This window comes from Bos taurus, chromosome 10, assembly GCF_002263795.3.
Source record: "Bos taurus isolate L1 Dominette 01449 registration number 42190680 breed Hereford chromosome 10, ARS-UCD2.0, whole genome shotgun sequence".
In the NCBI taxonomy this organism is placed as follows: domain Eukaryota; kingdom Metazoa; phylum Chordata; class Mammalia; order Artiodactyla; family Bovidae; genus Bos; species Bos taurus.
The window spans coordinates 50,798,106-50,820,139 of NC_037337.1; the positions used below are offsets into that span (position 1 = coordinate 50,798,106).

The 22,034-nt window shown below is 41.4% G+C and overlaps 1 protein-coding gene across 2 annotated transcripts in view; it reads right to left on the minus strand.

The window, feature by feature from the left end:
- Positions 1–8,049: 8,049 nt before the first annotated feature.
- The window catches only part of FAM81A (family with sequence similarity 81 member A), an 85,705-nt gene continuing 71,720 nt past the window's right edge, over positions 8,050–22,034 (minus strand). For both annotated transcript variants that reach the window (XM_024998005.2, XM_024998006.2), the window contains exons 7-9: positions 16,432–16,567; positions 14,681–14,876; positions 8,050–10,355 (exon numbers count right to left, since the gene is read on the minus strand). In XM_024998005.2, coding sequence (XP_024853773.1) covers positions 10,231–10,355; positions 14,681–14,876; positions 16,432–16,567 — 457 coding nt within the window. In that variant the 3' untranslated portion in view covers positions 8,050–10,230. The remainder of the gene's footprint in view (positions 10,356–14,680; positions 14,877–16,431; positions 16,568–22,034) is intronic.

Sequence of the window (22,034 nt, forward strand, 5' to 3'; positions counted from 1 at the left end):
TTGTCTTTAAAGGAGTACTAGCCTGGGCACGGTCTGGGGGGCATTCATCCTTATCCTCACCATGAACATACTTTAGTTCCAGATCATGCATTCTTCTCTGAATGGCTAAAGCAGATGCAGAATGCATTATAAAAAGGCTATAAGACAGGCCATTCTCAATACCCGAATTCAAGCCAGACCATGTATAAGACAGAATGAATGCTCAGTGGGTGAACATTTCTTTCATCACAAAGATCTTCATGACACTGGGGGAGAAGCACACCTGAATTCAAGCCAGACCATGTGTAAACCAGAATGAATTCCCCATACCTCACTGGGTGAACATTTCTTCCATCACAAAGATCTTCATGGCACTGGAAAAGCACATCCAAATTCAAGCCAAACCACATATAAGCCAGAATGAATTCCCCATATCTCAATGGGTGAACACTTCTTTCTTCACAAAGATCTTCATGGCACTGGAGGAGAAACACACGGATGATGGGGCCGAGCATGTGATGATCCCAGGTGCAATTTACTCCTTACACATTATGTCAGCATGGCACCATTTGGGAAGACAGAACCTGCCTAGGATCAATATTTCATGCACAGAATTTACTACAGAGAATTGGTCATCCACGGTATGGAAACTGAGAAGCCAAATAGGGAACAATGAGGCAATCAGGGATGATAAAAGCATGAAAGGTAAAAAAGCTACTATTTAGCCAGAAGGCCAACACATTAGTAGCTAGATGCGTATGGAATGTCTCAATTGTAAACTGTGTTGTTTTATAAAAATAAGAAGATAGAGGTGAATTCTTCCCCTGGGTAGCTGCCTGGCTCCCCGCTTATTTCCATCAGGCCTTTGCATCTAAGCAAGGCCTTCCCTGGCCATCCTCCTTCACCTGGCACCTCCCTTCCTGGAACTCCCTATTCCCAGCCCCTGCTTTATTTCCCTCCTTACCATCAACCGACCAGCTTGGCCTTTACTTGCCTATTGTTTTTTCTCCCCAGCCTCACCTCACACTAGGCTTGAAACTTTATAAAGGCAGAAGTTTTGGTCTGTTGCATTCATGCCACATCCCAGCTAGTGCAGAGTTGGCGCTGAGTCACCATCACAGTTATAGCTTGTCTACAGTACTGTCATGCATCCTCACCTGCAAAGCCTACTTCTAATTTCTCTGGTTTCCCGTTCTAGAAGACGAGAGCTGAGCTCAAGGATCTCCAAGGGCTCTTCCACAGAGGAATTCTTTGGTTCTGGGTTCTTCCAACTGGAACACATTCCCTACGTGTGGAATCTAAAAAATAAAACAAACATGACTATAACAAAGCAGAAACAGACTTACAGATATAAAGAACAAACTAAGCAGTTACCAGTGGTGAGAGAGACCAGGGAACCCTGGTGGTCCAGCGGTTATGGCTCTATGCTTTCACTGCTGAAGGCCCAGGTTCAATCCCTGGTCAAGAAATTAAGATGGGCTTCCCTGATAGCTCAGTTGGTAAAGAATCCACCTATAACGCAGGAGACTCTGTTTCAATTCCTGGGTTGGGAAGATCTGCTGGAGAAGAGATGGGCTACCCACTCCAGTGTTCTTGGGCTTCCCTTGTGGCTCAGCTGGTAAAGAATCCGCCTGCAATGTAGAAGACCTGGGTTCGATGCCTGGCTTGGGAAGATTCCCTGGAGAAGGGAAAGGCTGCCCACTCCAGTATTCTGGCCTGGAGAATTCCATGGACTGTATAGTCCATGGGGTTGCAAAGAGTTGGCCACGACTGAGCAACTTCCACTTTCATTTTCGTGGGGAAAGGGGACGGGTAAGATAGGGGTAGGGAATTAAGAGGTACAAACTGCTGCTACAGGGATATATTGGACGGCAAGGGAATACAGCCAGTGTTTTATAATAAACATAAATGGAATATAATCTTGAACCATTTTGAAACACTATGTGTACACCTGAAACTAATATTGTAAATAAACTATAGTGAAAGTGAAGTTGCTCAGTCGTGTCCGACTCCTAGTGACCCCATGGACTGCAGCCTACCAGGCCCCTCCGTCCATGGGATTTTCCAGGCAAGAGTACTGGAGTGGATTGCCATATACTGCAATTTAAAAACAAGGTTTTCCAAAAGTTATTCTATTAGAAAAGACTATGATGCTAGGAAAGACTGAAGGCAAAAGGAGAAGGCAGCTGAGGATGAGATGGTTGGATAGCATTACTGACTCAATGGGCATGAGTTTGGGCAAACTCCAGGAGATAGTGGAGGATGGAGGAGCCTGGCATGTTGTAGTCCACAAGGTGGCAGAGTCAGACACAGTTTATCAACTCATCAACAAAAAGAAGTTTCTATTCCCTCCACATGGAGGCAGCAAAGGACAGTGAAGGGCTGGCCAGGTGGCGAGCTCTCTCTAGGATGCCAGCAAGTGATGAGACGGAGCAAACATTTTCACCTCCTTCCATCCTGCTCCACTATGGCCTCCAGAGTCTCAGAAAGGAGTCAGAGCTTAGCTTTCTTTGTGTCCCCATCCTATCACCAAGGAAACTGGGTCACAAGTTTGAAAATTAGACCAGGCATGACAGTTAGGGACAAAAACAGACCAGAAGCCCTCTAAAGCAATTAGACGTCCCTGAGATAAGCTAATAACAATCATTGAGAAGTGAATTTAGCCACAAATTTCTAGACATCTGGGCAGGGCCGGGCTTAGGATGAGGTGAGTGAGCCCTCATCTCATTCACCAAGTGTAAGGAGAAGAGCAGCCCAAAGATAATAGTACTTTTGTGCAATATTTCTAAAAATAAAAAGTAACCAAAAAACAACAAACACTATGATGCACAAAAGTAAAATATTTAATAAAATTACATAAAACATGTATATGGGGCACATAATTTTATTTCTGCCTCAGATCGAAAATAGCTTCATACAGCATGGTTTGAACATATTTTGTTCATTGTGCAATTTTTGGCATTATTTTTGATTTTTAAAAAACATTGCATTAACATACTATTTATCTTAATTACAGAGATTTTGGTGTCCCTTCATATTTTCCATTTTGGCTCACCCTAATTCCTGGCCTGCCAGGGGCTTCCCAGGGAGTGCTAGTGGTAAGAACTAGCCTGCGATGCAGGAGATGTAAAGAGACGCAGGTTCCATCCCTGGGTCAGAAAGATCCCCTGGAGAAGGAAATGGCAAACCATTCCAGTATTCTTGCCTGAGAAATCTCATGGACAGAGGAGCCGTGGGGTCACAAAGAGTTGGAAACAACTGAAGCGACTTAGCATGCATGCAGGCAACCCAGGCCTGCTGGGTCTGTCTCCCTAGGGGGCATCAGAGTCACTCAAGTCCCCTGGCTGACAAACTCTTGTAGGGCATCCTCCATGCCTGGGATGTCTTGTGAGAACCTGTCAGAGGCGCAGCACCCAGGTGGCAGCCCTGCGCCTTGGCTCACATGCCTTGGCTTTTCCCCCAGAGTCCAGCACCAGCCTCTGGATCCTTCTTGCCTCAGTCCAGGCAGCAGTATCTACTGATCAGAACTGCTAGACGAGACAAAACCATATAAGGACCTGGGAAATCATCTCTATCAGGGACAACTGATATAACGTTGTAAAGATGAGGCTGGAGGAAAATTCCAGATCCAAAGCTCATTTCAGGCTGACCAATGAAGGTACAGAGTTGTGGACAGAGATGTCAGTTGAAAAGATGAGGGAATTATTGCTGTAGATGAGGGCTATCTGATAAAACTTTCTGTGACAATGTAAATATTCTATATCTGCACAGGGCAATACTGTAGCCACTAACCACAGGTGGTTACTGAGCATGTAAAATAGGGCAAGTGCAATTGAACAACTGAGTTTTTAAATTTATTTAATTTGGACTAATTTGTGTTTAAATTTGGGCTTCCCTGGTGGCTCAGCAGTAAACAATCTGCCTGCCAATGCAGGAACTGAACTTAGGTTCAGTTCGAGTCAGGAAGGTCCCCTGGAGAAGAAAATGACAACTCACTCTGGTTGCCAGGGAAATCCCATGGACAGAGCCTGGTGGGCTACAGTCCATGGGGTCACAAAAGAGTTGCACATAACTTAGCAACTAAATAACAACATATTAAATTTAAATGGTTGACGTGACTAATGGCTATTGTATTACAGTGCAGTTCTAGAGCAGCGATCCTCAAACTTCACTTGCATTGGAATCTTCTGCAGGACTTTAGTTAAAGTAGACTGCTGAGTCCATCTCAGAATTTCTGACGCAGTAGGAGGTCTAGGGTTGGGCGCCAGAGGTTACATTTCTAACAACTTCCCAGGTGATGCCGATGCTGCTAGTCTAGAGACACATTGAGACCACAGATGCAGAAAGGATTATGATTCCAATAAGCTATGGGATTATTAAACCAATCACATTATGTTGTGGGTGTCAGCTAGCACATGTGCACGCTAACTTGCTTCAGTTCAATCGCTGTCGTGATCAACTGTTCACGACCCCATGGACTACAGCATGCCTGGCCTCCCTGTCCATCACCAATTTCCAGAGTTTACCCAAACTCATGTCCAATAATGGAGAAGGCAATGGCAACCCACTCCAGTACTCTTGCCTGGAAAATCCCACGGATGGAGGAGCCTGGTAGGCTGCAGTCCACGGGGTCGCTAAGGGACACGACTGAGCAACTTCACTTTCACTTTCCACTTTCATGCATTGGAGAAGGAAATGGCAACCCACTCCAATGTTCTTGCCTGGAGAATCCCAGGGATGGGAGAGCCTGGTGGGCTGCCGTCTATGGGGTCACACAGAGTCAGACACGACTGAAGTGACTTAGCAGCAGCAGCAGCAGCATGTCCAATAAGTCGGTGATGCCATCCAACCATCTCATCCCCTGTCGTCCCCTTCTCCTCCTGCCTTCAATCTTTCCCAGCATCAGGGTCTTTTCCAATGAATCAGTTCTTCACATCAGGTGGCCAAAGTATTGGAATTTCAGCTTCAGCATCAGTCCTTACAATGAATATTCAGGACTGATTTTCTTTAGGATGGACTGGTTGGATCTCTTTGCAGTCCAAGGGTCTCTCAAGAGTCGCTTCAGTCATGTCCAACTCTTTTCAACCCTATGGACTGTAGCCCGCCAGGCTCCTCTGTCCATGGAATTCTCCAGGCAAGAATACTAGAGTGGATTGCCATTTCCTCCTCCAGGGGATCTTCCTGATCCAGGAATCAAACCTGTGTCTCTTATGTCTCCTGCACTGGCAAGCGGGTTAGTTACCACTAGGGCCACCTTGGAAGCCTTGGAGCGAAATGGCAGCCTGGGCTTTGGAGAAAGATAAGACTCAAATCCCTGCTCCTGCTCTAATTAGCTGTATGACCTTCCATAATCACTCCATCACAAATGGAAATAATAGTACACACCTTATAGGGTAATTACAAAGATTAAACATGATAAGGTATATATGTCATTTGATGTTTTCAAGGTCATTCCCGGCTCTGAAAGTGTACTAACGAGACTATATATGTGGACAATGCAATTTGTAACATAATTTGTGACATTTCCACAAAATAATTCTGTCAAGATTTCTGAGTGTTGTTGTGTTAATTATTGTGTAAAACAAATTACCCTAAAATGCAGTGACTTCAAAAAGCACATATTTATTACCTGGCAGTTTCTGTGGGTCAAAAACTCAGATGTGGTTTAGCTGGGTATTTCTGACTCACTGTTTCCTTTGAGACTGTAATAAAACTGCTAGGGTTGCACTCTTACCTGAAGTCTTTATTCAGTGGTTGAGGAATCCATTTTTTAAAAAAAATATTCTTGTGGTAACTATACATAAAATTTACTATTCTAATCAGCTTTAAGGGTACAGTTCTGTGTCATTAAATACATTCACTGTTGTGTAACCATCACCACCATCCAACTCCAGAACTTTTTCATCTTCCCCACCTGAGACTCTGTATGGATTAGATATTAACTCCGTTTTCCCCACCACACACCTCAGCCCCTGGCAACTATGATTCTACTCTCTGTCCCTTTGACTTTGACTTCTCTAGGTGGCTCAGTGGTAAAGAATCCACCTGCCAACGCAAGAGATACAGGAGACACAGGTTCGATCTCTGGGTCGGGAAGATCCTCTGGAGAAGGAAATGGCAACCCACTCCAGTATTCTTGCCTGGAGAGTCCCCATGGACAAAGGAGCCTGGTGGGCTACAGTCCATGGGGTCACAGAGAGTCAGACATGACTGAGCACGTGCACAGGTGCCTCATGCAAGTGGAGTCATAGGATATTAGCCCTTTTGTGACTGGCTTATTGCGCTTAGCATAGTGTCCTTGTGGTAGCATGTGTCAGAACTGTCTCCCTTCTTATGGCTGAAGAGTATTTCATTGTATGCATACACCAGGTTTTACTTCTCCATTCAACTGTCAGTGGACACTTGGGCTGATACAATCTATACACAAACAAGTCTCAAATGCCAACCAGCCACTTGGGCACAGCCCCGCCTGTTCTGCTTTTCAATTCCCAACTAGAACTCTGGGCTCTGCACCCTCAGCCTCCCTATCTACCTTTACCCTTCTTCACCTGGAGTCTGTCTTTCCCAGCTCTGATCCATGGATAAGACCAACAACTTAAGGATCTGCCCTGCCCTTCCCCACACTTAGGGACTGTCCCCACGCTGATCTTAACAGCTTCACCCTGGTTGTACTGTTCTTTCCTGTCTCAGGCTAGGATATCACTTTCTTCAGAGATTAATCACTGCCCATACAGTCCCCACAGATAATGGGACACTTTGGACCAAAACAGGGACCCCCATATATTTCCTGTCTCACCACCAATATTAATCCCCCAGGCCCATCAAACCACTTGATACCCAATATTGCATAAATTACTTCAGCATTTTGAAAGTGATAAACCAGCTCCTTCTTTTATTATAATCTCCACTCTACAGATAAGAAAAATGAGGCTCAGTGAGGTTAAGAGAACTGCCCAAGGTCACACAGCAGTAACAGAAAAACTCCCCATAGTTACCACTGAGCTCCCAGGATGTCCTGAGTGGTATGTGATTGTTTTTTTTTTTTTTTTCAGGCTGAAAGCCTAGTGGGATGACCACAATTTAGAGGGGTCTGTCTTTCTTATTCTGTCTGCTATGTACTCACCCAATACAACCCATCCCCAAATGCACAGAGCCACTACCTTGGACATCTAAAGACAGGGGATGAAATGCCTGTGATACTATAGTCCTGTGGCGTCAACTACCCCACCTTCACTGAAACCACCAGAGGAAGACATCTGACCAAGCAAAGGTAGTAAGACTGCCTCTCCCATGGGCTGTGCTCTCCGAATCTGTGACCCCATGGACTGGGGCTACTCTGTCCATAGAATTTTTCCAGGTAAGAATATTGGAACAGGTTGCCATTTCCTACTTCATGGGATCTTCCCGACCCAGGGATCAAACCTGTTTCTCTTCCATCTTCTGCATTGGCAGGTGGATTCTTTATCACTGCGCCACCTGGGAAGCCCTTGGAATTGGAGCATTAAAATGCAAAAGGACTCAGACGGCAGAACTGTAAGGTTACACAGAGATGGGGTTGGAGTCAGTGGTCTGGCAAGTCCAAGTTATGTGGGAAGCAAGGCTGTATCTTTAGAGGTAGGGGAGTGCACTGGTTAGGCATCCAGACTGTGGAAGTAAGCTGCCTGGTTTGGATCATGGCTCCCACTTACCAGCCGCAGGATTTTGGGGAGGTTGCTTCGCCTTTACGTGACTCAGTTTTCTCATCTGTAAAATGCGGAAACAAACAGTATTCAACTCCATGCACTATTGTTATAATTAAATGAACAAATACCCACCAAGGTCGCAACGTGGGCATACCACACATGCTGGGAACTGCCCGCTGCCATTAGTTCAGAGACGAGACGGCACCCAGAGCTCCGGAGACCCAAGGATGGAGCAGCTCCCTGTGACTTTCCAGGTCCCAGCAGCTCTGCCAGGACTCAGAGCACTTTACTGCAACCACCAAAATGTTTCCCCAGGAAGCAAGATTTCCTACCGTATTTTACCCTAATTTACCGCCCACGAAAAGGCTTTTAAGAATCATACACCACATTGATTTGGAAGTTTTATTCTTTTTATTGCAAATTTCTGGTAAAGGAAAGTACAGGGAAGCTGATTCTCATTTAAACTTTGGTGAAAAGAGGACGTGGAGCTTAGGGACTCACAACACGTGAGTCACCTGGGGGCCTCTGACGCGTGCGGCTGCCTGCATCCCCTTGCAGAGCTTCTGACTTAGCTGGTCTGGGGGAGCAGCCCAGGCACTGACAGCTTTTTGAAGTGCCCAGGTGATTTCAATCAGCCAGAGGGGAGAATCCCCGCCGAACTCCCGAGAGGGGGACAGAAGCATCACCTGGTCAGGTCACCCCTTGACCTTGGTCCCGCCAGTTCCCCTTCTCCCAGGTGTGACGTGTGCTGATTCCTCCTCCTCGGGGCCCCCAGAGGAGAAAGATGCTTGAGGAGCCGAGGCTGTCTGTGCTGGTCTGTGCTTAAACCAGGAGAACTGTATAAACACGGTTACTTGATCACAAAGAGAAACTCACTTTGTAATTGCAAAAGAGCATTAACTTTTTTTTTTTTTTTCATTGTTAAGTGGAAGCAGTCTTCCTGAATAGAGATGGGAAGATCTGTGACAAAATAAGGAAATATATGTTGGATGACATATTCTTTGTATGACTTCTCAGGTACAAATTAAAAAGAAAAAACTTTGTCAAGCCATTGAGGGTAAACTATTATGTACTTCAGCAGCATAATTTATATGGGTAAACAGTAATAGCCAGTTACAGATTTCATTCACGATTTATTCTAAAATAGAAAATGCTTTAATTTTCCTGAGTCCTTGGCAGACAAAAAAACAGTTTTTAAAATTTTCAAAGTATTCCTGTTTGCTTTTTCTTGGGTACCCTCACAGTTCGGAATGGCACGTGTCTCACTGTTAGTTGTTACATATACAGGTGAACAGATACCACTGGTGCCAATTTCCAACGACTAATCAAATATGGCGATTGAAAAAAAACACCCATCATCTACGAAATTGCTCAAAATGAACATTTCTTGACATTGTTATAAATGCAGTATCAATTTGATTTTCTGACCATACAAAAGTATGAATTTCTATTCCATTAATGATACTGAATGATTAACATCATAACAGTGATAAAATTTTTAAAACATTTAAAAAATACATAGGATCCCGTTTTTACATCATAATTCTGATGTGCTGTTGTGCCTTCTATTTTGTCTGCAAAACTTCTATAGGGTACAGTGCACTGATGTGATAAAACCAAGGCACAAGAATACAGCTACAATAATTGTATATAAACCTTTAGCACTCTGTGCCAATTTTGGAAAAATTTAGAGAGGAGATCAAAAAGCTTGAAAGTTTTTCACATCCCATATGATTAATGAACAATCAATTATGTAATACACTATTACCACCATTCCATTATTGAATATATGGCTATCACTATATAGGCTGTGAATAATTGAAAAAGCTTAATTGAAAAAGGATAATTGAAAAAGCTTTCAGTATTAAAACCTGGTATAACTAGGTGGCTGATACAGATAATTGTGCCTTGTATTATCTAGTAACTGTCTTAAGTTTCCATTTTAATTTGTAATCTATATGGCAGTTATCAATTTTTAAACTATTTTCACTGCATAAGTGGTAGATTCTTTTCGCAAATGTTAAATCCCCTCCCCCTACAAAAGACAGAAGATTTACAAGAAGAGAACCAATATAAGAAATGCACAGACAACAATAATAAAATCCAAATATGGACTCAAAGGTTGAATTCTAATCCATTAAAACATTCTCTAAATTTAGTGAGGAGCAACACATTCCCAAGATGATTCATTAGTTTCTTAATTTAAAAAAATCACCATGACATTTTCAAGAGTAAAGTCTTGGCTAGAGAGCATCATGAATCAAAGGGAAACTGCTAAGTCTTTTCATTCATAAAATGAAAGGGATAAAAGCCTTTTAAAATCCAGGGAAGGAAGGATTATCACTTGAATTTAGGTAAGTGGAATAAAGTGGTAAAAATTGTATGTAATCCTTTTAAAGAAGAGTGTTTTCAAGATTCAAGGTAAACATTTAGACCCATGAAAACATTTCTTGGCACATGCACACCATGAATAGAACAATCCTGAATGTAGTGACAGCCTGGCTACAGAGGTATCCAGCTTCTGGCCCCACTGGCAAAACCACCTTTGAGGTCCATGTCCCGAGTCCCTTCACATGGGAGCTTCTGGCTTCTGCATCTGTTGGATTTGCTTCTGTAGCTGGTCCTTGTCCAGCTTCATCTTGGCTTCGAGAACTTGCCTGAGGGATCCTATGCTTTCATAGATGGCGGTAAACCCTTTAAGAAAGGGTAAATTTCACAAGAGTTAATATTAAAAAACAACAACAACAATGCTGTATCAAATCCTACAGCAGATACTACTGCTTGATTTGGGCAAAAATTATCAATAGATTCTCAAAGTACTGGAATAAAAGTTTAATGGGAAACAGAATAGTTACATAGTTTCACAGTGTCTCCCTACAGATACCAAGGGAAACATGAAATATTACCATAGAGAAATATGACAGACACCACTTTAACCAAGGGTCAAAGCTATCTTCACCAACACTGGGAGGATCCAACATTACGTACCCCTGATGAGGAATTGGAAAGAAGCCTGGGCTCTGCACGCTAAGATAGACCACCTCAGCGCTGTCTGCACCTAAGTGCTCTCTGACTCAAGAAGCTAAATTCTGTGTCTCCCTTAGTAGGATGCTCATGGTCTTCTTTCTTCACATTGATTTTGGAGAAGGGATTTCAGTACTGCTTCATGACATCATTACTGGAAGTAGAGTCCTTCAGTTTCAGTCTGCTAAAAGATCAAGCCCTGAGCCTCTGGAGTGGGAGCACTGACTCTAAGACCCTAGACTATCAGAGAACTCCTAACCTTTTAGGGAGTATCAAATAGTGAGAACTCCCACAAAGGAAACCACTTGAACACAAGACCTGACATCATCCAACCACCAGTAGCACCCTGTGCAGGACGCCTCATCCAAACAACAGACAAGACAAAAATACAAACCCAATCCTCAGCATTCAAGATTACCACGTCACTCAGCCCTGCCCATCAGAGGAAATAAAAAAAAAAAACTCAGCACAAATCTCACCCTATGTGTAGCTTACACAAAACTGGACCAAACTTAGGAGGGGAGAAACCAAAAGGAAGAAAGAATTCAACCTTGAAACCTAGGAAAAAGAGACCTCAAACACAATAAGTTTTTAAAAAAAATGAAAAGCAGAGAAATAATGCATAATTGAAGGAACAAACTTAAACACAGAAGTCCAAATAAAGAGGAAATAAGCAAACAACCTGAAAAAGAATTCAGAATAATGATAGTAAAGATGATCAAAAACCTTGAAAATAGAATGGAGAAAATGTAAGAATCAATTAACAAAGACCTAGAAGAATTAAAGAATTAGCATACAGAGATAAACAACACAATTACTGAAATTAAAAATACTCTAGAAAGAATCACTAGCAGAATATCTGAAGCAGAAGAATGGATTAGTGAGCTGGAAGATAAAATTGTGGAAATAACTGCTGGAGAGCAGAATAAAGTAAAAAGAATTAAAAGAGCTAAGGATAGTCTCAGAGACCTCTGGTAAGATATTAAATGCACCGACATTTGAATTATAGGGGTCCCAGAAGAAGAAGAGAATAAGAAATGGTATGAGAAAATTTTGAAGAGATTATAGTTGAAAATTTCCCCAACATGGAAAAGGAAATAGTCAATCAAGTCCAAGAAGCAAGAGTCTCATACAAGAGAAACCCAAGGAGAAACACACCAAAACACATATTAATCAAACTAACAAAGGTTAAACACAAAGAAAGAATATTAAAAGCAGCAAGGAAGAAGCAATAAGTAACATACAAGGGAAACTCTATGCATTTAACAGCTGATCTTTCAGCAGAAACCTGGCAGGCCAGAAGGGAATGGCAGGATATAATTAAGGTACTGAAAGAAAAAACCCTGGGAAGGACACATCACTTCTGCAGCATGTCTGTCCAAAACACACAACCTGAATCGAATTAAAAAGAAGCAAGAAGACCGAAACGGTGGGACATTTCACAAAATACTGGCCTGTGTTCTTTAATGATGACAACATTACTGTGAAATTGATGCAGATTAAGAGAGACTAGATAAGCAACGTGGTAACTAAATATGATGAAGTGATTCTGGATGAGAACCTGGACTAGGGATGGCTTGCTACGTAAAGGAAACAATGGTGAAATTTGAAAACTGAATATTGAAAAATGTCAATAGTACATAGTAGGATACTTGTTTAGGGCTCCCCCAGTGGCTCAGTGGTAAAGAATCCGCCTGGCAATGCAGGAGAGGAAAGTTCCATCCAGGCTTGTGAAGATCCACTGAGGAAGGAAATGCAACCCACTCCCGTATTCTTGCCTGGGAAATCCCATGGACAGAGGAAACGGGCAGGCTACAGTCCATGGGGTCAGAAAAGAGTCGGATACAACTTAGTGACTAAATAACAACACAGTTGTTTAAGAGAATGTCCTTGGCTGATTTATGTCGATGTATGGCAAAAACTACCACAATATTGTAAAGTAATTATCCCCCAATTAAAATAAATAAATAATTTTTTAAAAAAGAGAATGTGCTTGTTCTGAGGGTATATACTTTGAAATAACAAAGGGGTAAAAAGGTATTCTGGCTTCTGCAACTTACTCACAAATGATTCAGGGAAAATTATATTCATCCACATTCATACATACATATACATTAAGCAAATTTCAAAATGTTAACAATTGCTGAATCTAATTGAAAGATGTATAGTTTTTGGACTAGTCTTACGGTTTTTCTAAATTTGAAATTACTTCAAAATAAAAAGCAAAATAGAAAAAAAAACCCAATAAAATTCATATTATTCTGTATTTCTATTGGTTTTTAATATCTTATTTACCAGAGAGGTATTAATACATCTTTTGTTACCCAAATATTACAGACTGAAGACATTTCAATATTCACTTACATAACAAATCATCAGCCACAACAAAAAACTCCTGGTCGATAATGTGTTAAAATAAATGTCAAAATTATCTTGCCTTCCTTAGCAAATTTAGAATTTTCTCTCAAAAAATTTTCTTTATGCAACAATTCAAGAAAAAGAAGTATAAAAATTACTTATTAAATATTCCCTAGCAGACCAGTAGTTAGGACTGGACACTTTCACTGCAGAGGGCCCCAGATTAATCCCTGGTCAGAGAATTAAGGTACCCCAAGTCATGTGGCACAGACAAAATAATATATATATCCTACATGTATAGAAAGATACTATACATAAAAAAGACTTCTGGATAATAGAAGGGTTTTTTAAAATACATTTTGTGTTTTATGATTTTCCACTAAGAAATCTGTTTTCATAACAAGAAAAAGTAAATGTTTTTAATTTTTTAAAGGCTCATATGCATTTCTTATCACCATCTCATTAACCACCAATGAAATAGTCAAATATCATACTCTACTAGCCCAAAAGACCAAGAAAGAAAATTCACTTTTATCTCCACAAAGTTCTAAAAGTCATAAATTTAATGGCAGCGTCTCTTTAAATAAAATAAACTAACTTGCGGTAGTTAAATAAGCAAGTAAGTGTTAGCCGTCTAGTTGTGCCCAACTCTTGAGACTCCATGGTGGTTACAACAAAATTATTCTTGGGATGGGGCTACTTTTCTTCTCATGTGGCCAAAATAGAACAATTCCATGAAGAAAATTCACAGAACCAGAGGAACAGGAAGGAATCAGGAGATAATTTAGTTCCCCTTCCCATACTACCTGACTGTCTTCTCCTTCCTGACCATGGTCAACCAACCTTCACTTAAATACTTTCAGTAAAGAACTCCCAGGCTCACAAAGCACCCGTGTCTTTCTAAGACTTCTAACTGTAGACACTTCTGCTTTATAATATGTATTCAGGTAACTTCTGATTATTGGTCCCAGTTCTGTATTCTAGAGTTCAGAGTATAAATCTAATCCCTCTCGGGACTTCCCTGATGGTGCAGTAGCTAAGACTCCGAACACCCAATGCAGGTGGCCTGGGTTCAATTCCTTGTCAGGGAACCATATGCCACAACTAAAAGATACTGCAAGCTGCCACCAAGAGCTAGGGCGGCCAAATACATAAAAATTTAAAATGTAAATCTAACACCTCCTTTATCTGGCAGCACTTTAAAACTTGAAATCAGCTCTGACACTGTCTTCCTAACAAGTGTGGAAGAATGAGCCCTGTGGGCTTCTGAGCAGAGGAATACCATTCACTGCCATGGTGGGATACTGCCAGCAGTATAACATAAGCCTTCAAAGGCCTCTCAAAGATATATGCTTATTTCTGAGGCATACTGACCTTGGCTATGATCAGAAAAGAATCTGCAGATGGCACTGAAGCTATGTATGCAAGCTAAGCAATTTTAGGTTTGTTCGCCTGTCTCTCGAGGTCTATCTGTCTTCATGTCCTTGAAGTTGAAGCAATATTTTAGTTCTACTTGGAAAATTACCTAAGGACATTCCATTATCCAGGTCTGTAGGTAGTTGTGGGGGAATACTAATTAGTTGACTTTTAGATCATACAGAAAATGAAGCACAAGAATTGTTTTCTTATTGACCTACCTGCATCAACTTCGGCTTTCATTTCCTTCATGTCTTCGGTCATCTGTAACTCAAGCTTGCTGATCCGCCCATGCACCTTCTCCTCCTCTTGTTTTGTCCTCTGTACCTCCATATTCTTCTTCTGACTCTCTTCTATTTTGTCCAGTCTGGCTGACATCTGGCTGAGCTTTTTCTCCATGTCCCTTTCACTGGCTCCCTGAGATCCATGATAAGAATGGCATGTGATTACTCCAAAGAGTCTGCATTGCATTCACATCAGTCATAATATCATCATTTAAGAACAATCTGCAGAGAACAGAATCAAAAAGGTTGCTTGATGCTCACCCCAATATCCACTCTCCCCTTTTTCCATAACAGATCTCCAGTTTTCAGCTGGGTATAAGGGCACTCAGAATAAAGATTACCTTTTCTATTGTCTCTTGAGTTTGGTGTAGCCATATGATTAAATTCTGGGTAATGAGACATAAGTATAAACATACGTGGCAACTTCTAGGAAAACTTAAAAAAACAAAAATAGCTGAGACATTAATAAAAAAAACCTCTTCTTTCTTTCTTCTGTTCCTGGAATTCAGATGTAATGGCTGGAGCTCTAGCAGCCATCTTGAACTATGTATGCAAGGGTCACTCTCTAGGACTGGTAAGCCAGAAAGATCATGGGTCACTGAGGATTGATGAGCTACCATAACAGCCCTGCAATCCCTATACCCAGACTTCTCTTATGTGAAAGATAAATAAGCTTCTATCATATTAAAGTCACCATTATCCTGGAGTTTGTTAGTTATTAAGGCACCTCAGATGTAAAAATAGTGATCCAAAGACACAGATGACTACAAATCAATCAGCAGATCTGACAAAAATATGGAGACATGTAAAGAAACAGTTCAAAAAGAACATTTTCTTTCCTCTTCTCTCCATCACGCTTGGTTCTTATGAGAATCTGGGTCTGTGGGCAAGCTTTAGAGGCCAGGACTACAGATACCAAGCTGTAAGTGGGCTAAAGCATAACAAAACTCTCGTGATGTGCCCAGTGCACAGTCTGCAATTCAACAGCTCGGCATCAAGAGAGAGCAGAGCCAGAGATGCAATCTACACCAGTCACTTATGCTCCATCAAAGTCCAAGGGAGAGGAAGCAGTGCAAGAAAAGAGAAGGGAGAGGGAGGTCAGGCTAGATAACCAAATCAAAAAGCATTTGCTTTCCAAGTCCTGATACTGAATACTATACATGCAAGGCTTTCTGGGTATGGTTTTTGAGCACTTCTGCAAACCTTAGGCCTACAGGAGAGTAGGGTGAAATGAGAAGGAAGAAAACTGGATTCTGTTTAGATGTTGCCCTGTGACCCCTCATGCTGGGTTTATAATGTGATGGAGGGGCCTGGGGGGAGAAATCTAGTCAAGGCGGCTTTGACCAGACCATGAAACTAAAACTAAGATGAAATATGTAATTGCTATTTTTATTTGGAAATGCAGCTGGACAACTTGGTTCTTTAAGGTCTTGATTTGGATTTGTCTTAGTTGAAAGTACTGAAATTTTCTATTATTTTTCTTTGTTAATCAAAACAAGTCAAAGTGCTCTGTCTCTTTATAACAAAGAATCAGTATGAACCATGGAAAGAGATTATAAGGCAAGAAACAACCATTAACAGCTTAATGTAATGCTAAATAAATCAAACATACGTTACAAGGTATTATTCAAACATTGCAGGTCTCACCGAATAACTTAACTATGTTATGGTTGAACATCAATACCTACACTGTTTTCCTTAACAACCAAGGAGAGCTGATCGATTTTCTGCAAAAGTTCTTTTTCTATCCGTTCTTGTTCCTGTTGCAACCAATTCCGCGCAGATAAAATCTGGTTACTGAGTTCCTCGATTGTACCTTTAAATCTAAAACAAGAAAAATTAGCTGTTATACATAAAACAACTTTAAAATGACATCAAACAACCTCTGTCTCTATCAAATCTCTTGGAAATACGTAAGCATTAAATTCAGTTCACTGAGAATTACACGTTTACCTTTTTCATAGAATTGCACTTGGCACTAAATTGAGAAGGAAGGAGAAGAGGAGGATATAACAGAAAAGCGCCTGATAGCACTCCCACCCGTGCAGGCCCGGCAGTGTGCGTACCAAGGCGTCACATGCAGAGCCGCTCCAAGAGCCTACCTCTGCAGCTTAAAAGGCCCAGGCCACTCCTGGCTCAAAGGACACAGTAGCCTGGCTCTCTTCTAGGCTCCTCCTTGCCCAGGACTCTTTCTCCTTCTCCAACTTTTCTCCCAGGACTGGAGCCTGGATCCCTTTCTCTCTTATGTTCTGCAAATTGCTCTTGTCCCATAAAGATATTTCTTAGTTTAAATCAAAGAGAGAATTTTTTAAAAACTCAAATTTCCATTCCTATAGTCCTCTCCCTTTCCAAATACCTTAAAATAACATCCCACTGCCTCCCCATTTGAATTATTTTTATTATGAAAACAATAAAAGTACACAAGAATATATGTGACTTAACAATAAAAATAATAAAATGTATACCCCCCCTGTGGTATAAGTCCCCAATTCTCTGCAATATCTGTTCTCCTCTTCTTCCCTATTAAGAAATCCTCAAATGTGACCTGAGTGTGCAACTACCTAGTTAAGACCACACTTATCAGCCCTCCTGGCAGCTATGTGTGGCCATATGACTAAGTCAGGCAATGGAACATGCACTGAAGTGATAAGTACACTTCCTGGTCATATCATCAAAAACAAAGCTTCTCAGCCTTACATGGGCAGGAAGTCAAGCCAGCAGCCCTGCCCAACTGTGGAGACCCACCTGACCTGGGGGCCTGACCACAGAGCACAGCAGCTTTTATGAATTCATTTATTCTAACAGTTCTTTGAAGGAGTCTTTAGAGTTTTCTCTATAAGATAATATCTGCAAGCAGGGATAACTTTGCTTCTTTTTTTGTTTTGAATGTCTTTCATTTCTTTTTCTTGTTTAGCTGCTCTAGCCAGGACTTTCAGCACTATACTGAACAGAAGTGCTGAGAATGGGTATCCTTGTCTTACTTCTGATATTAGAGGAAAAGCTTTCAGAATTTCATCACTGAGTATTATGTTAGTTGTGGGCTTGTCATATGTGCCTTTATTATGTTGAGATACATTCTATTAATATACTCAAATTGTTGGGAGTCTTTATTATGATGTTGAATTTTGTCAAATGCTTTTTCTGCATCTGAGATGATATCGTTTTTATCCTTCATTCTGTTAATGTGATGTATCACACTGATTGACTTGTATATATTGAAACATCCTTGCATCTAAGGGATAAATTCCACTTGACCACGGTGCATGATTCTTTTAAAATGCTGTTGAATTGGTTTGTTAGCATTTGCAAGTATGTTCATCGGAGATAATTGGTCAATAATTTTCTTTTCTTGTAGTGTCTATCTGGTTTTGTTATCAGAATAATGCTCCTCGTAAAATGAGTTTGGAAGTGTTTTCTTCAACTTTTTGGAAGAGTTTGAGAATGACTGGCATTAATTCTTTAAAAGTTTGATAGAATTCACTCATGAAGCTATCTGGTCCCAGACTTTTTCTTTGTTGAGAGATTCTAGATTGTTGATTTAATCTCCTTTCTCATCATTAGTCTGTTCAGATTTTCTATTTCTTCATGATTCAGTCTTAGTAGCTTGTTTCCGGAGTTTATTCATTTCTTCTAAGTTATCCAATTTGTTGACATACAATTGTTCGTAGCCGTCTCTTATGATCCTCTGTATTTCCGTGTTGTCTGTTGTAGTAGTTCCTCTTTCATTAATAATTTTATTTATTTGAACCCTCTTTTTGTTTTGCTTAGTCTAGAGAAAGTTTTGTCTCTTTGGCTTGACAATTACTTTTTTTATTTTCCCCCATTTTTTTTCTGTTGTTTACTATTCTCTCATTTATTTCTGGCCTATCTTAATCATTTCCTTCTTCCTGCTATCTTGGGCTTAATTTGTTCTTCTTTTTCTAAAATTCCTTGAGGTATAAAGTCAGGTTGTTTATTCAAAGTCTTTCTTTTTTCTTAATGTAAGGATTTAACACTGCAGATTTCCTCACAGAACTGCCTCTGTGGCATCCCATAAGTTTTGGTGGACTTCCCTGCTGGCTCAGATGCCTGCAATGCAGGAGACCTGGATTCAATCCTGGGGTTGGGAAAATCTCCTGGAGGAGGGAATGGTAACCCACTCCAGTATTCTTGCCTGGAGAATTCCACAGACAGAGAAGCCTGGGGGGCTACAGTCTATATATGCTGTGTTTCCATTTTCATTTGTTTCAAGATTTTAAAAAATCTTCCTTTTGATCTTCTTTGACCCACTGGTTGTTCAGGAATGTGTTGTTTAATTCCACATATTTGTGAGTTTTTCAAATTTACTCCTGTCATTAATTTTTAGTTTCATACCACTTTGGTTTGAAAAGCTACTTGACATGATTCGATCTAATTTCTTAGGACTTATTTGTTGCCTAATATATGATCTATCCTGGGAATGTTCTGTGTGTACTTCAGAAGAATATGTATTCTGCTGCTGTTGGATGAGATGTTCTATATCTGTTGGTTAGGTCTCTGGTTGGGGAGGGCTATTGCCCATGCTCTGAAGTACAGGTGGAGGGAGACTGTTGACTGGGCTCAATGGTCATGTCATTCTACTGGCTGGACTTTCAGCATAGGCAGGGCTGCTGGCTGGGCTGCACAGTCAAATGGAGCCACTAACTGAACTCTGCCATTCCCTCTGGTCAGGTGGGGTCACTGTGTTCCCTGGTAGGGTGGTTGGACCCCCATGATAGGGCTTAGGCTCCACAGTTGGGTAGGGTGCTAGCTGTGCACCACTGGTAAGGAAGGTCACTGGCCAGAATCCCTGGTCAGGCAGGGCCACCAGCTGTACTGTGAAGTCAAGTGAATCCGGAGGCTGTGCTTGTGGTTGAGTGGGATTGCTATCTGGGCTCCCTAGTCAGGTAGGGTCACAGGGCATGTTCTGCTTTTAGGAAGTGTTGTTTGTTGGGTTCCTTGCTAGGGCAAGGCCAAAGGCTCTGCTAAGCAATAAAGTGGGGTAATAGGCTAGGTTCCACTTCTAGGTAGAGTTACAGGCTGGACTCCAAGGCACCTGGGTCACTGTTGGTCTCCTTGGTCAGGGAAGTTACATTTTACTTTCAGTGACTATATTTTCTAGAAGCCCAATTTGGTTGGTTGTCAATTTTGACTTTTTATTTTTTGGCCACACCATGTGGCCTGTGGGATTTTAGTTCCCCAACTAGGGATTGAACCCAGGCCCTCAGCAACAAGAGCACAGGGCCCCAAACACTGGACTACCAGGAAATCCCCCTGACTGTTCATTTTTGGTAAGCTCTTATTCCTTTGTCATATTTTCAAAAAGTGTGTGTGTGAATACTCACACATTCACATACATACATATATACACAACACAACCACTTTATCCAATAATTCCTATATATGCAGTACTTAGGAGTCTGATTCTGCTTATTGTTGTTTCTTCTCACTTTATTATTTATGTGACTTTTTTTCCTTGTGTTGGTCTATAATTTCTGATTTTCATTTATGTTCCTTAGAACTTAATTTGCCTGCGGGGAGCCTTGAAGACTGCATATTTGTATTTGCTTCTGCCAAGCATCTTAGGCCACTACCAGAGATCATTCTAAGATAAAATATCTATTGTGGTTTCTTCAAAGTGGTTGGGTAATGTGAATTCTAAGTCTAAATCCACATAAAGGTTGTACTGTGGTTTAGAATTTTTTAGGAATATCTTTTACACTTCTACTCAGAATCAAGACTAAGACAGGTAAGTTTCTTTATGAATTCTCTGCAGAATGTTTTTGTTTATTTTTTCCCTAGTTCATTCAACCAGGGTTCTACCTTTGGGTCTCTAATCTGTCTTTCTCCCCCACACAGGCCCCAGGCTTAGTACCCTTTCCTCTGTGAACAGCCTTTGTGTCTAGACTTCTGGACTTTAAATTGTAGGAAGAAAAATAAAGATGTTCATGTCTGCTGACTAGTAATATCTGCTAGGGAGAAAATTCACAGAAAAAAAAAAAACTAATATGTTTATTTTCTTCCTGTACGATGGAAGGAAGGGGACAGGAGATCTTTCTGCACTTGGCAAGCTTGTAGGATCTATGAGAAAGAGTAACATAACTCAGGAATGATATAAGTACAGATAATTAGAGGAAAGGAAACATAGTTTCTGTAAGGGAATTCCTGTTAAATCATCAATGACCTTGAAATGGTATTAAGCATGGAGATAGTGAGATAGAAGAACCAGAAGAATGATTAATTTAAAATTTCCAGAGACTTCCCCTGGCAGTGTAGTGGTTAAGACTCTGTGCTTCCACTGCAGGGGTAAGGGGTCTGACCCCTGGTCAGGGAACTAAGGTACCATATGCCTCATGGTGTGGCCACAAAAATAATAATGATAATAAAAAATTGTCACAAATCTCTAACAAAGTCAGCTTCTAACAAATGTAATAGTCAAATACAAACATACATAAATAAACATATATGGTCACTATGGGCTCTGCTTTGGCAGGAAATTTGCCAAGCTTATGAAGATTCACGACAGGGAAAAGTATATGGTTCTATGATTGAGCAGAAGAGCAGCAGATGAGTTTCGCTGGGGGCAAATCCAGTTTAAAGTGTCACTGAAACACAATGCAAAGTGTAACACCACACAGTGTCCTAACGAGACAGCTCAGCTTCCCCCCTGCACAGACCTCTCTCATCTAAACGCCTACAGTGCCCCCAAGCCACAACTCGGCTTCAGCGCCTGTGATCCATCTTCCAGCTGCAATCAAGACCATTTAAAAAAATAACATAAATTGACTATATCACCCTACCTGCTTAAAATCCTTCGGTGGCTTCTTATTGCTCTAGGGAAAGAAACAGCAAGTCCTGACTGTGTGAAGTCCTGTGCGCTGGCCTGCCTCCCCTCTATCCCCACTCCCCACCCTCAGGCTCTGTCCCAGCCCCTTGTGCACTGTGCGTATCCCTCACGTCACACTTCTCGCACGACAGGCTCTTCCATCTCCGGGGTCCTCACCGCACTGTTTACTTTGTTGTTCAGCCGCTAAGCCAAACCCAACTCTTTGCGACCCTATGGACTGAAGCATGCCAGGCTCCTATGTCCTCCACTGTTTCCTGGAGTTTGCTTAAACTCCGTCCATTGGATTGATGATGCTGTCTAACCATCTCCTCCTCTGCCACCCCCCTTCTCCTTTTGCCTTCAATCCTTCCCAGCATCAGGGTCTTTTCCAATGAGCTGGCTCTTCACTTCAGATGGCCAAAGTACTGGAGCTTCAGCTTCAGCATCAGTCCTTACAATGAATATTCA